The sequence below is a fragment of the Tursiops truncatus genome, chromosome 1 (assembly GCF_011762595.2).
Source record: "Tursiops truncatus isolate mTurTru1 chromosome 1, mTurTru1.mat.Y, whole genome shotgun sequence".
Classification (NCBI taxonomy): domain Eukaryota; kingdom Metazoa; phylum Chordata; class Mammalia; order Artiodactyla; family Delphinidae; genus Tursiops; species Tursiops truncatus.
Genome location: NC_047034.1, coordinates 122,861,859 through 122,877,526, shown reverse-complemented (window position 1 = coordinate 122,877,526; position 15,668 = coordinate 122,861,859). Strand labels below are relative to the sequence as shown.

At 36.6% G+C, this 15,668-nt stretch overlaps 1 protein-coding gene across 5 annotated transcripts in view; it reads right to left on the bottom strand.

The window, feature by feature from the left end:
* The window catches only part of PTGER3 (prostaglandin E receptor 3), a 69,478-nt gene that overhangs the window by 29,277 nt on the left and 24,533 nt on the right, over positions 1–15,668 (bottom strand). For 4 of the 5 annotated variants that reach the window (XR_012324268.1, XM_019919528.3, XM_004312299.4 and 1 more), the window contains exon 2: positions 2,494–2,673. Coding sequence is in view for 4 of the 5 variants with exons in the window: in XM_019919528.3 (XP_019775087.1) it covers positions 2,494–2,673 (180 nt within the window). In the remaining variant the exon portion in view is untranslated. Of the gene's footprint in view, positions 1–2,493; positions 2,674–9,990; positions 11,843–15,668 lie in introns of those variants that run through there. The other variant, XM_073788360.1, reaches the window with a different exon arrangement.

The window sequence follows — 15,668 nt, the reverse complement described above, 5'->3', positions numbered from 1 at the left end:
TAGTTAAGATTTGTTTTGTAGTTAAGCATGAGTTTTAGGCTGTTTTGTCTTTATGCATTTCTGTGGTTTGATGAAAAGTGCTATTTCTTTGACAATAATCTCAATTACCACTTGGGAGTAGCAGTCTCTTAAATTATTAATACAAATAACGCTCTTTGTTATGCAACAATATGACACTGCACATCTGAAGATAAATTTGTGTTTCTGTAATTAAACAAGCAGAGATCATTCACTGTATCAGCTTGATGGTCTGTAATGGCATGAAGAGCTTCAACCATATTGTGGGGCCCCACCAATGTGCACTTGGTTTTGGCAGATAATGATTCATTCATTCCCTGAGCAAACAGTCATTGAACACTTTCTATATTCCAAGTGCTGTACTAGGTGCTGGAAGAAATAACCCAATCAAGCTCATACCACTTGGATCTATACTATGTGTATATCTAAACCTAGGGTCTGAGGACCACTCAAGAGGTAAAACCTCTTCACTATAAGATCATTTAAGTGCACTTTTTTCCTGAAAAAAAAAGTATGTAGTTTTGTTTCATCCTCCATGAGGTGACCTGTAGGATAATCCAATTCTATGGCATAGAGAGATTTTATAATGGGGTTTTAGTATAGGTTATTTATCATCATTTTTTCCAAAACCTAGACTAGTGGAATGATCATGAGTTACAAAAGTGCTCCCAGCAGATTTTTTTCTTTTATTTGAATTTTTGAATTATATTTATTCATTTATTTTTTTATACAGCAGGTTCTTATTAGTTATCTATTTTATACATATTGGTGTATATATGTCAATCCCAATCTCCCAGTTCATCCCACCACCAACCCCGCATCTCCGCCACTTTCCCCCCTTGGTGTCCATACATTTGTTCTCTACATCTGTGTCTCTATTTCTGCTCCCAGCAGATCTTGCTGTCTCACTCAATTTGACATGGTCATTTAAATTGATTCCTCCTGATTGACTTAGAGTGGTGTACTTATTAATCTAATAGATATTTTGTACCTCTTAAAATTAATTCTTCCCCAAATGCTTACTGAACACAAACACAAATGTAGTTACTATAAAGGAGTATAAATAAATCTCAAGTTTCTTAAAACTAGGAAGGCAATAAAGGAAAAAACAAATTAAAATCTTCATGAGAAAATGTTAGTAAGTCTGCAAAATGAATGCTCTAAAGAGTATGAAGAACATATTATGTAGGTCTGATTTGAAAGATTGTTGTGTTTGTTGGGGAAATCTTCTGTTTAAGTGTAATTCTCAAAACTTAACGTAGTGACCTACTTGTGCCAAAAAGATATCAAGCTTAGCTATCAAGGTTTGTACACATGTAGACCCTGAGAGAAACATTTTAAGAATAAATATTTAGATAGAGCTACTTTGAGAAGAGGGCAGAGAAAGTGCTGTGAGGGATCAATATTATTAATTTCCTAATCCTATAAATAGGCCAAACTATGGAAAGTCTTTATGGAAGCTTCAAAATATTTATTGGTGTTAGAATCAGAGTTAGTATTTAAATACCCAAAATACTGAAGAGAATACTTTTGGTGGAAAATCAGGGAAGATAATTAGCCAGAGTACGTATATTTAGTGCTCAAATCAGTCCTTAAATAGCATTTTGAAAAATCACTTCACTGACTCCCAAGCACAGTTTTACGAATCTTCTGCAGGCTTGTAGGAATTAAAAATGTAATCAAAAGGAAGAACATTTAGCAATTTGGATGGTCACAAACTCTGTCATTTTTGAAATAAATGGAACTGACTCTTATTCAGATAATGAATAAACCTAATTACCAACCCAACCAAAACTTAAACTTTGTAAGGTTAGCAGCTAATTTACAAATTGAGCAGTATTTAAATAACATCAGTACCAATGAACACTTGTGGATACATTATAGATGTTTTTTTACTCCTAACTCAACTTTTTAAAAAAATGTAAGGGGAATAAGAGTGACACAGAGAGAAAGAGAGAGTAAAAGAGAAAGCAGAAGGCCAAGGTTTTGAGCAAAAACAAACCTTGTCTTCAACGATCTGTGCGTTAAATTCCCCATGTATTCAGAATACTAGAATATTAACTATTCCCATCCCACCCCCATCACAGACCAAGATCATTTATATAGAAGAAAAAGTCTTCACCTAATAAATAATCACATATTCAGCTACAAATGACAGAGTCCCCCAAACACTAGACTATTATTAATCTATTTTCCTTTGTTTGTGTTTGAATACTTCTGGCACATAGGGGATTATCTATGCTTCTGAGACCATTTAGCCTTATATCAAAAATTCTACTTCAACGCATAAACAGTGGCATGCCAGATATGCCTAAATTCACAGTAAGGTTTAGGGCTATTTGTTGCCAAAAGCTGTGAACATGCAAGTTGATTAAGAGTTCTCTTTCATGCCTCTGTCTGTGTTATTTCATTGGATAGTGAGATCATCTGTACTTTCTTTCCATTATTACAGCAGCTGGAGACAGCATTTGCTACCTGGCAAAACTTTTGAAGAAGGATCTTTCTTAGCAGCAGATAAACCCAGGGATCCAAGATCTGGTTCAGTGAAGCCAGGCGAACAGCTGTTAAGAAGAAGCTGCACTCTTTCTGCTTTTCTGTGGACGACTTGCAGTGCTCAACTGATGTATGATTGAAGATCATTTTCAACATCATTATCTAAGAAAAAGGGACAAATTATTATTCCAAAGATTAATAAAGTCATATGCATCTCCCTACACGGTACTTTGCACATAAATTAACAATCAATTGGTTATTGGATTGAAATGATCAATTCAAGCAACACTTATACTCACAGAACACAGCCCTGAATTATATAAGATATTCCTCTGGATTTTCCCACATTTTTGCCTATTCAACGTGATGCAGATTTTTTAAAAGTACATGTACTCAGGCTCTTTGTTCTTGGGATTTAAGAAGTTGGAAAACAACACATCTCAAAATTAGCCAAAGTCGTCTGTCTTGCTGCAGAAAATACCAGGAGGTTGACACCTAAATGAGAGCCAATGCTTCAAAAAAAAACAAAACATATGTAATCTGAAACTTCAGTAGTTGTAACTGGAAAAAAAGAAAAAAAAACCTAGAAGAAAAAATAGAAGCAAGAAAGGGGAAAATAGTAGTTATATTTTCTTTTTCTTCTTCTTCTTCCTCTTCTTCTTCTCCTTCTTCTTCTTCTTGTCATTAGCATTTGCCAAATCCTTACAATTTGCCTGACACTGTGTCAAGTTCTTCATATGTATTTAATAAACAACAGAAGATAAATATTATTGCCATCTCCTTTTTACAATTGCAGAAACCAAGGTTTAATGACGTAAAATGGCTGAGCCAGACTTAAACCCAGGTTCACTGACATACGTCAGACAGCATTTTACCTCTTTTTGGTCTCTCCCTGGTCACTGCACACACACTAGAATGTAAACTCCATGAAGGCAGAATTTGGGACTATATCATTTTTTCCTCACTAGTTCATTCCCAGTACCTAGACCAGTATTTAGCAGAGGGTGTTCAACAACCATTTGTAAATGAATATATGATCCATATACAAATATAATATATGACATCTATAACATACATAATATAAATATACTTATATTTGAATGAATAAATATTTGTGATTACCACAGAAGAGAACAAAATGAAGATTCAAATGGATCTGGAAAGGTATTCAAACTCATTAATCATCAGAGAAATGAATATTATGACAGAGTAAGAAACCATTTTACACCCACTAGCTTGACAAAAATGAAACGTGACTTTGGGGTGTGGAGCCATGTGGGTGCTTTTGCATCCTACTAGCAGGGGCGTGAGCTGCAGCAGCCACCTGGGAAGACAGTGAGGCCTGTCTCTGCTGCTGCTGTGCACAAGTCCCACTCCCAAGAGTACACTGCCCCTAACTGCTGCACCAGAAGTTGTGTGTATGACTGTTCATTACAGCATTGTTCGTAACAGCAGAAAAAAAGCAGGAACAACTCGAACATGGGTTCACACCTGCAAACAAAGAAAGGTGCTGACTTTATTACCAGCTCCTAAACTGGTCTTTCTAGACGTACATGACTATTAAGCACTTGAAACGTGGCTGGAGAAAATTGAGATGCTGGGATATGTAATGACTAATGAAATGATACTATCTTTGATGTAGTGTGTTAAATAAAGTACACTATTAAAATTAGCCTCACTTGTTACTTTTTAAAAAACGACATTACTAGAAAATTTAAAATTATATATGTGATTTGTATGTGTTGCTCACGGTACATTTCTACTGAACCCAAAATGTCTCTCTCTTAAGGCTCACATTTATTTGGATGTTCTGTCCTCAGGTCACACATCCCAAATTGAAGGGGTCCCAACATCCCTGGGCATCCCAAACACCCACAAACCTACCATCCCAACAATGGCACTTTCTTTCTTACACAGTCACCCTGGCTCAACACGTCAGAGTCACCTTCGAATCCTTCTTTTGCCTTGTCCTCTGCACTGCCATTTGCTCTTGTTCCAGTCTCATCCCCATTCAGCTCCTCCTCTCATCTGAATTATAGTGATAACAAACACCCCGATGGTGCAAATAGATGTCAGCACTACACAGATTCGGTGTTCTAAATCTCGGCTCTGATCAAATCCTCACCAGCTATGAAAATGTCAGCTTGGTCTTACTGGACAGAATTAAGTCACAGGTAATTCTTAAACCAATCACTGGCACAGGAGATGGAAATTTCCAGGTTTGGCTTATAAGACAAATACATTCTCTGGGGCTTACACTCTGGTCCTTGACCAATTTACCACCTAATACCTGAACAAAATTATGGCTCTATAGACAAATAAGAAGAGAAAAATGGGTAGGCATACATTCTGACTCTGTAATTCCTTTCAAAGAATTTTTTTCCAAGGGATTTATTCAATAAAAGGAAAAAGCTGGACAAATAAGTGAATGTTCAGTGAAGAATTATCTAATCTAGTAAGAAACTGCAAACAAATAAATCTCTAGTATCAGGAGTAAAGTTTAATAAAATACAGCCTGTTTGCTTAATAATATATATATGAAGTAAGTGAAAAGAACAGAATGTAAGATACTATCATGTATATATAATTGTATTGTTATTACAATTAAATTATGTAAAATATGTAGACTTGCAGAAGGCAATGGAATTATTATTAAACAATTATTAAATTATTTTAAATTTTTTATGTACATAAAAACATTTCAAGCAATTTAGGAAAGTCTTTTGTTTAAAGGGAGTTGATTATTCCCTTCATTAATAAATATGAATACACCAAATACACCAAAATTATTTAAAATAAATATATCTACATTAGTATCTTCTGATGCTGGCTCAGAGCCCTGTGAACTGAACACTGCCTCCCACATGTGATGAATGTTAAGGGCCTCAAGATGGGGCGATTATCCTGAATTATCTGGGTAGGCTTAATGTAATCACACGGGTTCTTAAAATCTGAGAACCTTTCCAGCTGTGGTCAGAGGGAGATGGGTCCACAGAAGAACGGTCAGAGAGATGCAGTGTTGCTGGTTTTGAAGATGAAGGAAGGGAGCCATGAGTTAAGGAATTATAGACGACCTCTAGAAATTGAAAGGAAAAGAAAAAAAAAAGCAAGGAAACAAGTCTGATTCTTCTTCAGAGCTTCCAGAAAGTAATGCAGCCCTGTGCATACCTTGATATTAGCCCAGTGAGACCCATGTCAGGCTTCCAACCTACGGAACTGTAAGATACATTTGTATTGTTTTAAGCCACCAAGTTTGTAATTTGTTAAAGAGCTACAGTAGAAAACTAATACTCCCACAGAGTGAGTTCTCAACAAATGCTGAAAGGGGATGGGGAGGTATGAGCTTGAAAACAATTTATTCTCTCTCACAGATAAAACATCCTAGCAATTTTCCTTACTTTGTACACTTTGTTAGGAAACTTTTTTTTTAACATAAAGTAAAAGTAAACTTCATCCTAACTCTTATATAAATTATCTCAATTTCTATATTTGCAACATGTAAAAATGCATTCCTGTTATTCAAGTTACATCAGTTAGATCTCAGTCTTTGACTAAAAGGTATAAAACTGTATTTTCAGTTCAGTTGCCCTTAAGAAAAACACGTGGTTATTAATTCTTTTGTCTTCTTTTTATAAGCTATTGGTGCTAACTCTTTCAGTCCCTCACCTCATCCAATAATTAAATATATTTGACCACTTACCATCTTTCAGGAAGTGTTCTGAGCCTCATCTAGAATGATTCAAAAACTCACTTAAGTTACATTTTCATTTTCTTTTACAAAATAAAGTGTTGGATTTCTCCAACTTTTTATAATCAGGAAAATTCATAAAATTACTTATTAAAATGGAATTTCAGTCATTTTACACAGTCCTCCTTGATTATTTAAAAATTAATTTTTATGAGGCTAATAATTTAAAATTATTTTTATTAGGCTAATACAGGTTTCATATGCCTTACATTGGCTAGTCCACTGTAATTTCCCATAATTTTCTAATGACAATGCACTGATTATGAAATTATGAAACCAAGCTCTGTAAGCAATAGCTGGCACATGGGAAGAGACACTCGAGCTTTCCCAGAACTCATGAGATGTGCAGCATGAAGATAATTGGAATTAGAGGCAGTGAGCATGATATCGCCATTTCCAAATGGCAGCAGGGATGGAAGTAGAACTCTTAATTCCCTGTTTAATTTTAAACATAAATGCAAGTTAACATCCATGAAAAAAGCAAGGAAAGGAGTCTCCGATGCTCCTGCAGAGCTTCCAGCAGTGAATAGAGCCCTGTGGACACCTTGATATTAGGTGTCCTATATTAGACATCCCTCTATTTAAGGAGCTGAACAGTGATGAGAATTTTTGCAAATATATTTTAGACGATGAGACTTTGGGAGAAAAACTTTGGCATCAATATATAGACTTCTGGTAGATTATTCCTATTAGTCTCATTCTACAAGGGAGAAGGGACAAACAAAAACCAGGATGCTTGGCCACCACTGAAGCTATTTTTTCAGCAAACACGCTGCACAATTGCTCCTTCTAAACAGCCTCATATAACAATCTGGTCAAGGGAGCCGTGAGACCAGCTGTGGTTAAACAGAGCTGCCGCTCTTCTGTCAGCATCTTCTCCAGGCTCCATGTGACTCTCCCAGGCCTCTTGCCTCTCCTCCGGTTATCAGCAGGAAGAGAGAGTTCTTTTTGTACCGTGATAGCGAGGAACACAACTACATCAGTAACCCCTAAATTCTCCATCCCTGCCTAGTGTCAAGGGCAATTACTTTTCTCCATCTTAAAGGAAGATTTGTCCGATTTGTCCCTTCCACAGTGATAATGATCTTTTAAATGTACAAAACACTAACCAGGGAGACCTTTTTTTTTTTTTTTGGTCACACTGCACAGCTTGTGGGATCTTAGTTCCCCGACCAGGGACTGAACCCGGGCCCTGGAAGTGAAAGTGTGGAGTCCTAACCACTGAACCACCAGGGAATCCCCAGAAGATTGTTTTTAATATTCTGCATTTGGACTTTATTTTACTACAGTAGGATTTAAAAGTACACATTTAAAAACCTTCAGTACTTTATTTCTTGGTTCAAATATGCCTTGGGCTATAGGCTACATATATCTATTGAAGATGATAAATGAGAAAACCCAGAAAAATTAATTTGTGGGGAGGGAATAAAATTTTTATTTTCCCTTAGGCTCCATTACGTGGTTTTTATGCATTTCTAAATTATTCCTAATATAATGTGTAAGAGAACTTTCCTCACAGCCAATTTTTATTTATGATGTTTTGTTTTCTGTAATCTCCGGTTGTCAGGTTATGGGAGAATAACCTGCTCCACTGGAAACTCCCTGTATAGTTTGATAAATGTGCTACATTATAGTACATTGAAACCAGTCTGGGAGCTTTGAACCACTTAATTACATAATTTGAAGGACTTTCATGAGAAGAAGTTTCACTGCAGATTTAAGAAATAATTGTAGTCTTTTCAATCTGGTTACAAATCTGTTCTCAGATTGCCAAATCATCTCAGCATTCTAGACTTTGTTTCAGAAGCTTCTCCTCTTTATCTAATCTGGAAAAGTTGGAAATAAACAGTTCATACACATTAAGAAAAGTTACTAGAAGTTGCATTACTTCATCTTTACTATTATGCAATTTTATTAAATGTTTCAAAACAACAGTGGACTAAGAATCAGAAGAAGCAAATCCTACCCTGGCTCTGCCACCAATTATGACTTTAAGCAAGTCATTTACTCTCTGTGCTTTATTAAATTTACTAGTAAACCATGGGGTTGGACTGGATGGTCTCTTACATATACTTCTATGGTTAAATTTTTTTCTGATGAATTCTGGGGCAAAACTGGAAAATGAATAAGGATTTAATTTGAAAAAGAAAAGAAACCGAAAAGTAAAAAATGTGGAACAAAAGACAAAACTCTTCTGCAGGAAAACCCCAAATGTGTCTTTTGGGAAATGGAAGAGAGAGGAAAACTACAAAGTTAGAAAGTGGACAGTGTAAGAAAACAAGGGACAAGAATTCATGAAACTTTAGGAGGAGATATTTTAGAAGTTCAGGCTTAGGCAAACACACTGATCAAGAGTTAAAGACCTGCCATAAATCTGACTCAACTCTGCTTCTAGTTTGGGGACAAGTTACCTAACTTTGAATCTTGATTTCTCTTCTTCTCTAAAACATGATTAATACATGCTTACTAAGCATCTTCTCCATCTAGTAGTGCAGTTGTGAAAATTAAAATGAGGTAAGGATAATTAACACCTTCAATCTACACAGCATACCTCTCCCCAAACCCCAGGCTACTGCACTATTGTATAGGTTTCTAGAAACAGAATGCTTTGAGGTTCAAAGAAAGAATAGGGGACACTTAGGGGAATAGTGCAAGGAAATGAATGTATGATCTATAAGTCTGCTTTACTTAAATTTCTACCTAGTAGAGTTATTTAAAAAAAAACCTTCAAATTTGCACTTTAAAAATATTTGGTAATGCAGAATTATCCAATCACTACACAGGGGAACTCAAAACTGTAAAGAAGGCTGCAGCCTGCCACCACATTATTTGGTACCTAGGAATTACTTTCTTCTCTCAATTAGTATGAACTGTGAAATCTGTGTGGCTCAGTATAGCTCAGTACATATGTCTAGATAGATATTTATCTTTCTATTAGAATAGTCAAAAAATGTCAGTAACAAGTATTCAAATTCTGGCTGAAAGGGGGAAGGCAAAATCTACTCTATAAAAACATTCATTCCTTGGATTATGGATGATAGATTAGCTTTGTAATACTCATGTCAGAAGAGGTATCTTTATTATATTTCAAATTTTTGTATCTCAGGTATCAAGAGAGTCTAGACAATATGTCTTTGTCAAGGTTTAAGGAACATTGATGTTTACAAATGTTTAGAATTAGGATAGTTTTGTTTTCTTCCAAAATATAGTTTCATTTAAACCCCAAATGCTCTATCCTACTATCTTACACTCAGAGAGAACCACAGTATTAGTGACAATTAAGAGCAGCTAAATGGTTAAGGAAGGAATCAGAGATGTGGGCTAAGTTTTGTGTGCAGGGATATTCTCCTCAATATGAAAGAAAATTAAAAACTTAAATGGCCAACAAAAGGACAATGTTCAAATTACGGAACATCTCTCAATGTGCATAATATGTAGTATGCTTTCCAATGTTAACATTTAAAATCACGTTTTTGAAGAATATTTAATAACGTGAAGAAATGTTCAGGATGTGAAAAGTGAAAACAAATGTTTATTACATAATATAATCCAATTAAAAAACAATTCTGTGTGTATATATAGAAAAATACTAGAAGCAGTTAACTCTGAGTAGGAAATTAGGGTGATTTCTATTTTCTTATCTATATTTTTCTTTGTTTTCCAAATTCTCCACAACAAATGTGTTACTTTCACACTTTGAAAAGAAGCATTAATATTAGAGTACTTGAAAGCTTAGGTATAAAAAATAACCTCCTATATAATTTATTGGCAAAATTTTAGCGCCACAATCCATCCTAGAACCATCACGTGGTCATTTTAAGTTGAATTCTTAGGTAGTCAATGTGTGACTAATTTAACAACTAATAGGTAAACAGTCTGACACTCTTACAATGGGTCAAAACATTTAACTTAATAGACAAATTCAGTTTGATTTATTAAAGGGAATGTGATGTTTATTGGTAAAGTACTGGCATCTGAGATTCACGGACAGTACAGCCATGATATGCAAAAGAATCCCCTCTTGTGCCAGAGTAAGTATACAACACAGGCTAATACTGTGATTCTAACCTGATATAACTTCTTATTTAACTTTGTTTCGTGTCAAAATGACCCTCAGTTTTAGATCTGTGCTGTGGGAGAACTTTACCTCATAGGGGGATCCAAATAGACACATGATGTACTTGGGATGGGCACTGGGTAAATATGGGCGCACTGGGATCTCTTTTTGAATCCATGATCCCCAGCCTCCTTATCTCATTCCCTAGTTAGCTCATCTCTCTCTCTCTCTCTCTCTCTCTCTCTCTCTCTCTCTCGCTTTCATTCACCACAGTGGCTATTTTACACATTTTCTACTGTTCTAATTCACATCACAGAAAAAAAAAAAGCTGTTTAGGGTCTTTTCACCTTCTTAGGACCAAATTCAGCATTGTAGCTCTCCATTCCTCCTTTCCTCTTGTTCAAACAAAACCCGTGTCCTGTCTCCTAGCTAAGACCAGCCTCTGTCTGTGCCCTGGATCCTATCCTTCATGAATGTTAGAAGCCTTATTTTCTCAATTATCTCCTTCCTCTTTTATCTTTAACTTTTGGCTTTTTTCCATTATCATTTTAACATATCTAAATTTATCCTACCTTGAGAAAATAAAACGTCCTGTGGAATTCTTACCTCCCTACACATATTGCTCCAGAAGCTACAGCTGAACTTCTCCAAAGAGTCGTCTATCCTCTTTATCTTCAAATTTATTTCTAAACCTACTATAGCCTGACCTCAGTGCCCATAAATCCTCAAGAAGGGCTTTTTGAAATCCACCAGACACTTACCAGGCTTTCTTGAAACATTCTCTTCCCTAAGATTCAAGTTGCCAAATAAGTTCAGGTTGCCATTACCCAAATATTCTCAAATATTCAGATTACCATTTGTTCTGATTTTCTTACTAATTTTCCTGGTACCTCTCTGAGTGCCCCTTTGCAGTCTCCTTTATGGCTCCTATTTCTCCATCCATCCTGAAAGTGTTAGCATTTTTCAGTCCTATATCATATAATGGGAGGGAGCTACTACGCATAAACTCATTGTGCGATTTCTTCTAGCCCAATGACTTCAAAACCCATCTATGTGCTCTAGGCTGTACCTCTTCTCTGAGCTCCAGATTGATTGATTTAGCTGCCTAAAGCCCAGATCTTCCTAGATGTCTGACATCAAATTCAGCAGAGGTTCAAACTGAAATCATTATCTTCTTCAAAGCTGCTCCTCCACTAATCTTCTCTGTCTCAGTAAACCCAGTCCCCTGAAACAGAAACTGAAGAGTTATCCCTGCTTCATCTTGATTTATTTATCTCCATATGTTCCTCTCTGTCTAGCTTTTTCTCTCTCATTCCACCTCATTAGTCATATTCCTCACATCCAATCAATCACAAATTCTCCAATGAACTTCCTAATACTTTTAAAATCTATCACTTCTTTCATTTTCACTCCCATTGACCCTAAATTCAGACCGTCATCATCTCTTATATAAAGTACCACAGTAGTCTATTACATGATTCATTAGCCTCCATTCTGGGCCCCTCCGTGCTGTTTACAAGATGTTCCTGAAATGAAAATGTGACTGTGTTATTCCACTTTGAAAAATTTTTTCAATGGCTTTTAATTGCCCTGAGTATAAAGTCTAAACCCTTTAAAATGGGCATTGAAGGCTCATTATCTTTTGGCCCCTGTAGAGCTTTCTAGCCTAAATTCTCACCATTTGTTACTCCCACACCTATATTCCAATTACTTTGAACTTCTTTGAGTTCTTTAAAAGTGCCAGTTCTTCTTTCTTCTAGACTTTTATAAATGTGGATCCCTAGGTCCTATAACTCTCACTCTCCTCTTCTTTACTTGACTAAGTCCAACTTATTTTTTGTGTATATTTGAAAAATCAATTTATCTGCTGTTTCCCCTGCCAAAAGCCTAGCAGATAATTCGTAATATGTACTCCCAAAATTCTTGACTACTTTTATCACTCCTACACACTTTATATTGTTGCTTAATTGCCAGCCTCTTCTAGTAGATGAAAATTGTTACAAGAGTAGGGCTTACTTCTATCCTTTTAGGTATATCTCAGGACAGACCTAGCCCAGAATATATTACACTGTAGATTTATAAATAGTTTTGAGGGACTTCCCTGGTGGTCCAGCAGTAAAGAATCTGCCTTGCAATGCAGGGGATGCGGGTTCGATTCCTGGTTAGGGAACTAAGATCCCACATGCCGCAGGGCAACTAAGCCTACATGCCACAACTACTGAGCTTGCATACCTCAACTAGAGTCCACATTTCACAAACTACAGAGCCCATGCACTCTGGAACCCGCACACCACAACTACAGAGCCCACGTGCCCTGGAGCCTGTGTGCCACAGCTAGGGAAGAGAAAACCCACACGCCACAACTAGAAAGAAGCCCGTGTACCACAACAAAGAAACTGCGTGCCACAATGAGAGATCCTGCATGCCTCAACAAAGATCCTGCATGCCGCAACTAAGACCCGACACAGCCAAAAATAAATAAATAAATAATAAGTAAATAAATCTTTAAAAAATAAATCAATAGTTTTGAATTAACAAATGAATGAATAATAATAGTAGAGTGTATCCTACTCTTATTAGTACCCATTTGTGGGTAACAGATTTTAGTTTCACTTAATGAACAAATTCATTAATATTTATCCTTATTCAAGACTCTGCTCTCTTTTTTTTCCTTTCTGTTATTATAATTAGCCAAGATGACAGCTTCAATTTAGGTATTAATAGAACTAAGCACACCTTATTACTCATAATTTTAACTAGAATGTTCATAGCTACAGAAGTAACCTGGAAGAGGCTGGAGGGTTGGGCTATAAAATCAACAGGAGAAGCAAATATTTAAAATAAAACAGAGGTGTGGGTAAGATGATGGAGTAGGAAGACGCTGAGCTCACCTCCTCTGATAGGCACACCAAAATTACAGCTTTTTACAGAACGCTATCTATGAGAATTGCCTGAAGACTAGAGAAAAGATTTTCCACAACTAAAGAGATAAAGAAGGAACCACAACAAGACAAGTAGGAGGGATGGAGATGCAGTATAGTCAAGACTCATACCCCTGAGTAGGTGATCCATAAACAGGAGGATAATTACAACTGCAGAAGTTCTCCCCAAGGACTGAGGGGTCCAAGCCCCACATAGGGCTCCTCAGCCCAGGGGTCCTGCACTGGGAGGATGAGCACCCAGATGTTTGGCTTTGAAGGCCAGCAGGGCTTGTGTATGGGAGAGCTACAGGGCTGTAGGAAACAGGGACTCCACTCTAAAAGAGTGCATGCAAAATCTCACACTCTCCAAATCCCAGCTCAGAGGCAGGCATTTGAAAAGAGCCTGGGTCATACCCATTTGTTGATCTTGGAGAGCCTCCCAGAGAGGGAGGAGGCAACTGGGACACTCTCTGGGGACAGCAGCAGATTCTGGCAGCAGCCATTTTGGGGAGCTTGTTCTACCACAAGGAAACTGGTGCTGAAAAGTGCCATTTTGGAATCCTCTCTTGGCCTATTAATGCCAGCGGTTTATCTGCCCACCAGTGTGTTGCACCAGCCCAGACCCAACCCCCCCCAACCCCAGTTCCCCACAGCCAGCAGCCCCAGGACCTGGTCCTGCCACCAGCAGTCTAGCAGCCACCTGGGTCAGAGCCAGCCTTGCCTACCAGTGTACCCATGGTAGTGGGCCCTGCCACAACGGAAGAGCCTACACAGCCCACAGAGAGGGTACCCCTAGAGCATATAGCTCTGGTGAGCAGATGGGAGTGTGCTGCTGGGCCCCATAGGACATCTCCTCCATAAGGCCACTTCTCCAAGATCAGGGAATGTAACCGACCAACTTAATACTTAGAAATAAACACAGAGAGTTAGGCAAAATGAGAAGATAGAAGAATATATTCCAAACAAAGGAACAAGACAAAACTTCAAAAAAAAAAAAAAAAACTGAAAGAAGTGGACACAAGCAAGGTACCCAATAAAGAGTTCAAGATAATGATCATAAAGATGCTCAACAAACTCAGAAGGATGGATGAACACAGTGAGAATTTTAACAAAGAGTTAGAAAATACAGAGAAGAACCAAACAGTGGTGAAGAATACAATGACTGAAATAAAAAATACACTAGAAAGCATCAAGAGTAGAGTAGATGACACAGAGGAAAGGATCAGTGGACTGGAAGACAGAGTAGTGGAAATCACTCAAGCTGAACATAAAAAAGAAAAAAGAAGTTTAAAAAATGAAGATAGTTTAAGAGACCTTTGGGACAACATCAAGCATCCCAACATTCACATTATAAAGGTCCAAGAAGGAGAGAGAGAGAAAAAGACAGAAAACTTATTTAAAGAAATAATAGCTGAAAACATTCCTAAACTGGGAAAAGAAACAGACATTCAGGTCCAAAAAGCACAGAGAGTCCCAAACAAGATGAATCCAAAGAGGTCCACATGAGGACACATTATAATTAAAATGGCAAAAATTAAATATAAAGAGAGAATCTTAAAAGTAACAAGAGAAAAGCAACCAGGTATGTACAAGGAAACTCCCATCAGACTATCAGTTGTCTTTTCGGTAGAAAATTTTCAGGCCAGAAGGGAGTGGCATGATATATTCAAAATGATGACAGGAAAAAACTTACACCCTGAAAGGCTATCATTCAGATTTGAAGGAGAGATAAAGAGTTTATTGGTGCTAAAAGAGTTCAGCACCACTAAACTGGTTTTACAAGAAATGTTAAAGAGACTTCTCTAAGAAGAAAAGAAAAAATCACAATTAGAAACATGAAAATTACAAAAGGAAAAATCTCATTGGTAAAGGCAAATATACAGCAAAGGTAGTAGATCAACTACTTATAAAGCTAGTAGGAAGGTTAAAAGACAAAAGTAGTAAAATCATCTATATCCACAATAAGTAGTTAAGGTATATACAAAACAAAAAGATGTAAAATATGATGTCAAAAACATTAAAAGTGGTAGAGGGTAGTAAAAGTACAGGGCTGTTAAAATATGTTTGAACTTAAGAGATCATCAACTTAAAATAATCATGTATAACATAATAAACATGAACCTTGTGGCTATCACAAACCAAAAACCTATAATGGATACACTCACAAAAAAGAGAAAGCGATTTAAACATAACACTAAAGATAGTTATCAAATAAAAACAGAAGAGAGCAAAAGAAGAAGAAAGAAAGAAAAAACTATAAAAATGACCAGAAAACAATTAACAAGTATATCTATCAATAATTAATTTAAATGTATATGGACTAAATGCTCCAATCAAAAGACATATAGTGACTGAATGAATTAAAAAAAGAAAAAAAGACCCATACATATGCTGCCTGTAAAAGAGTCACTTCAGATCTAAAGACACACAG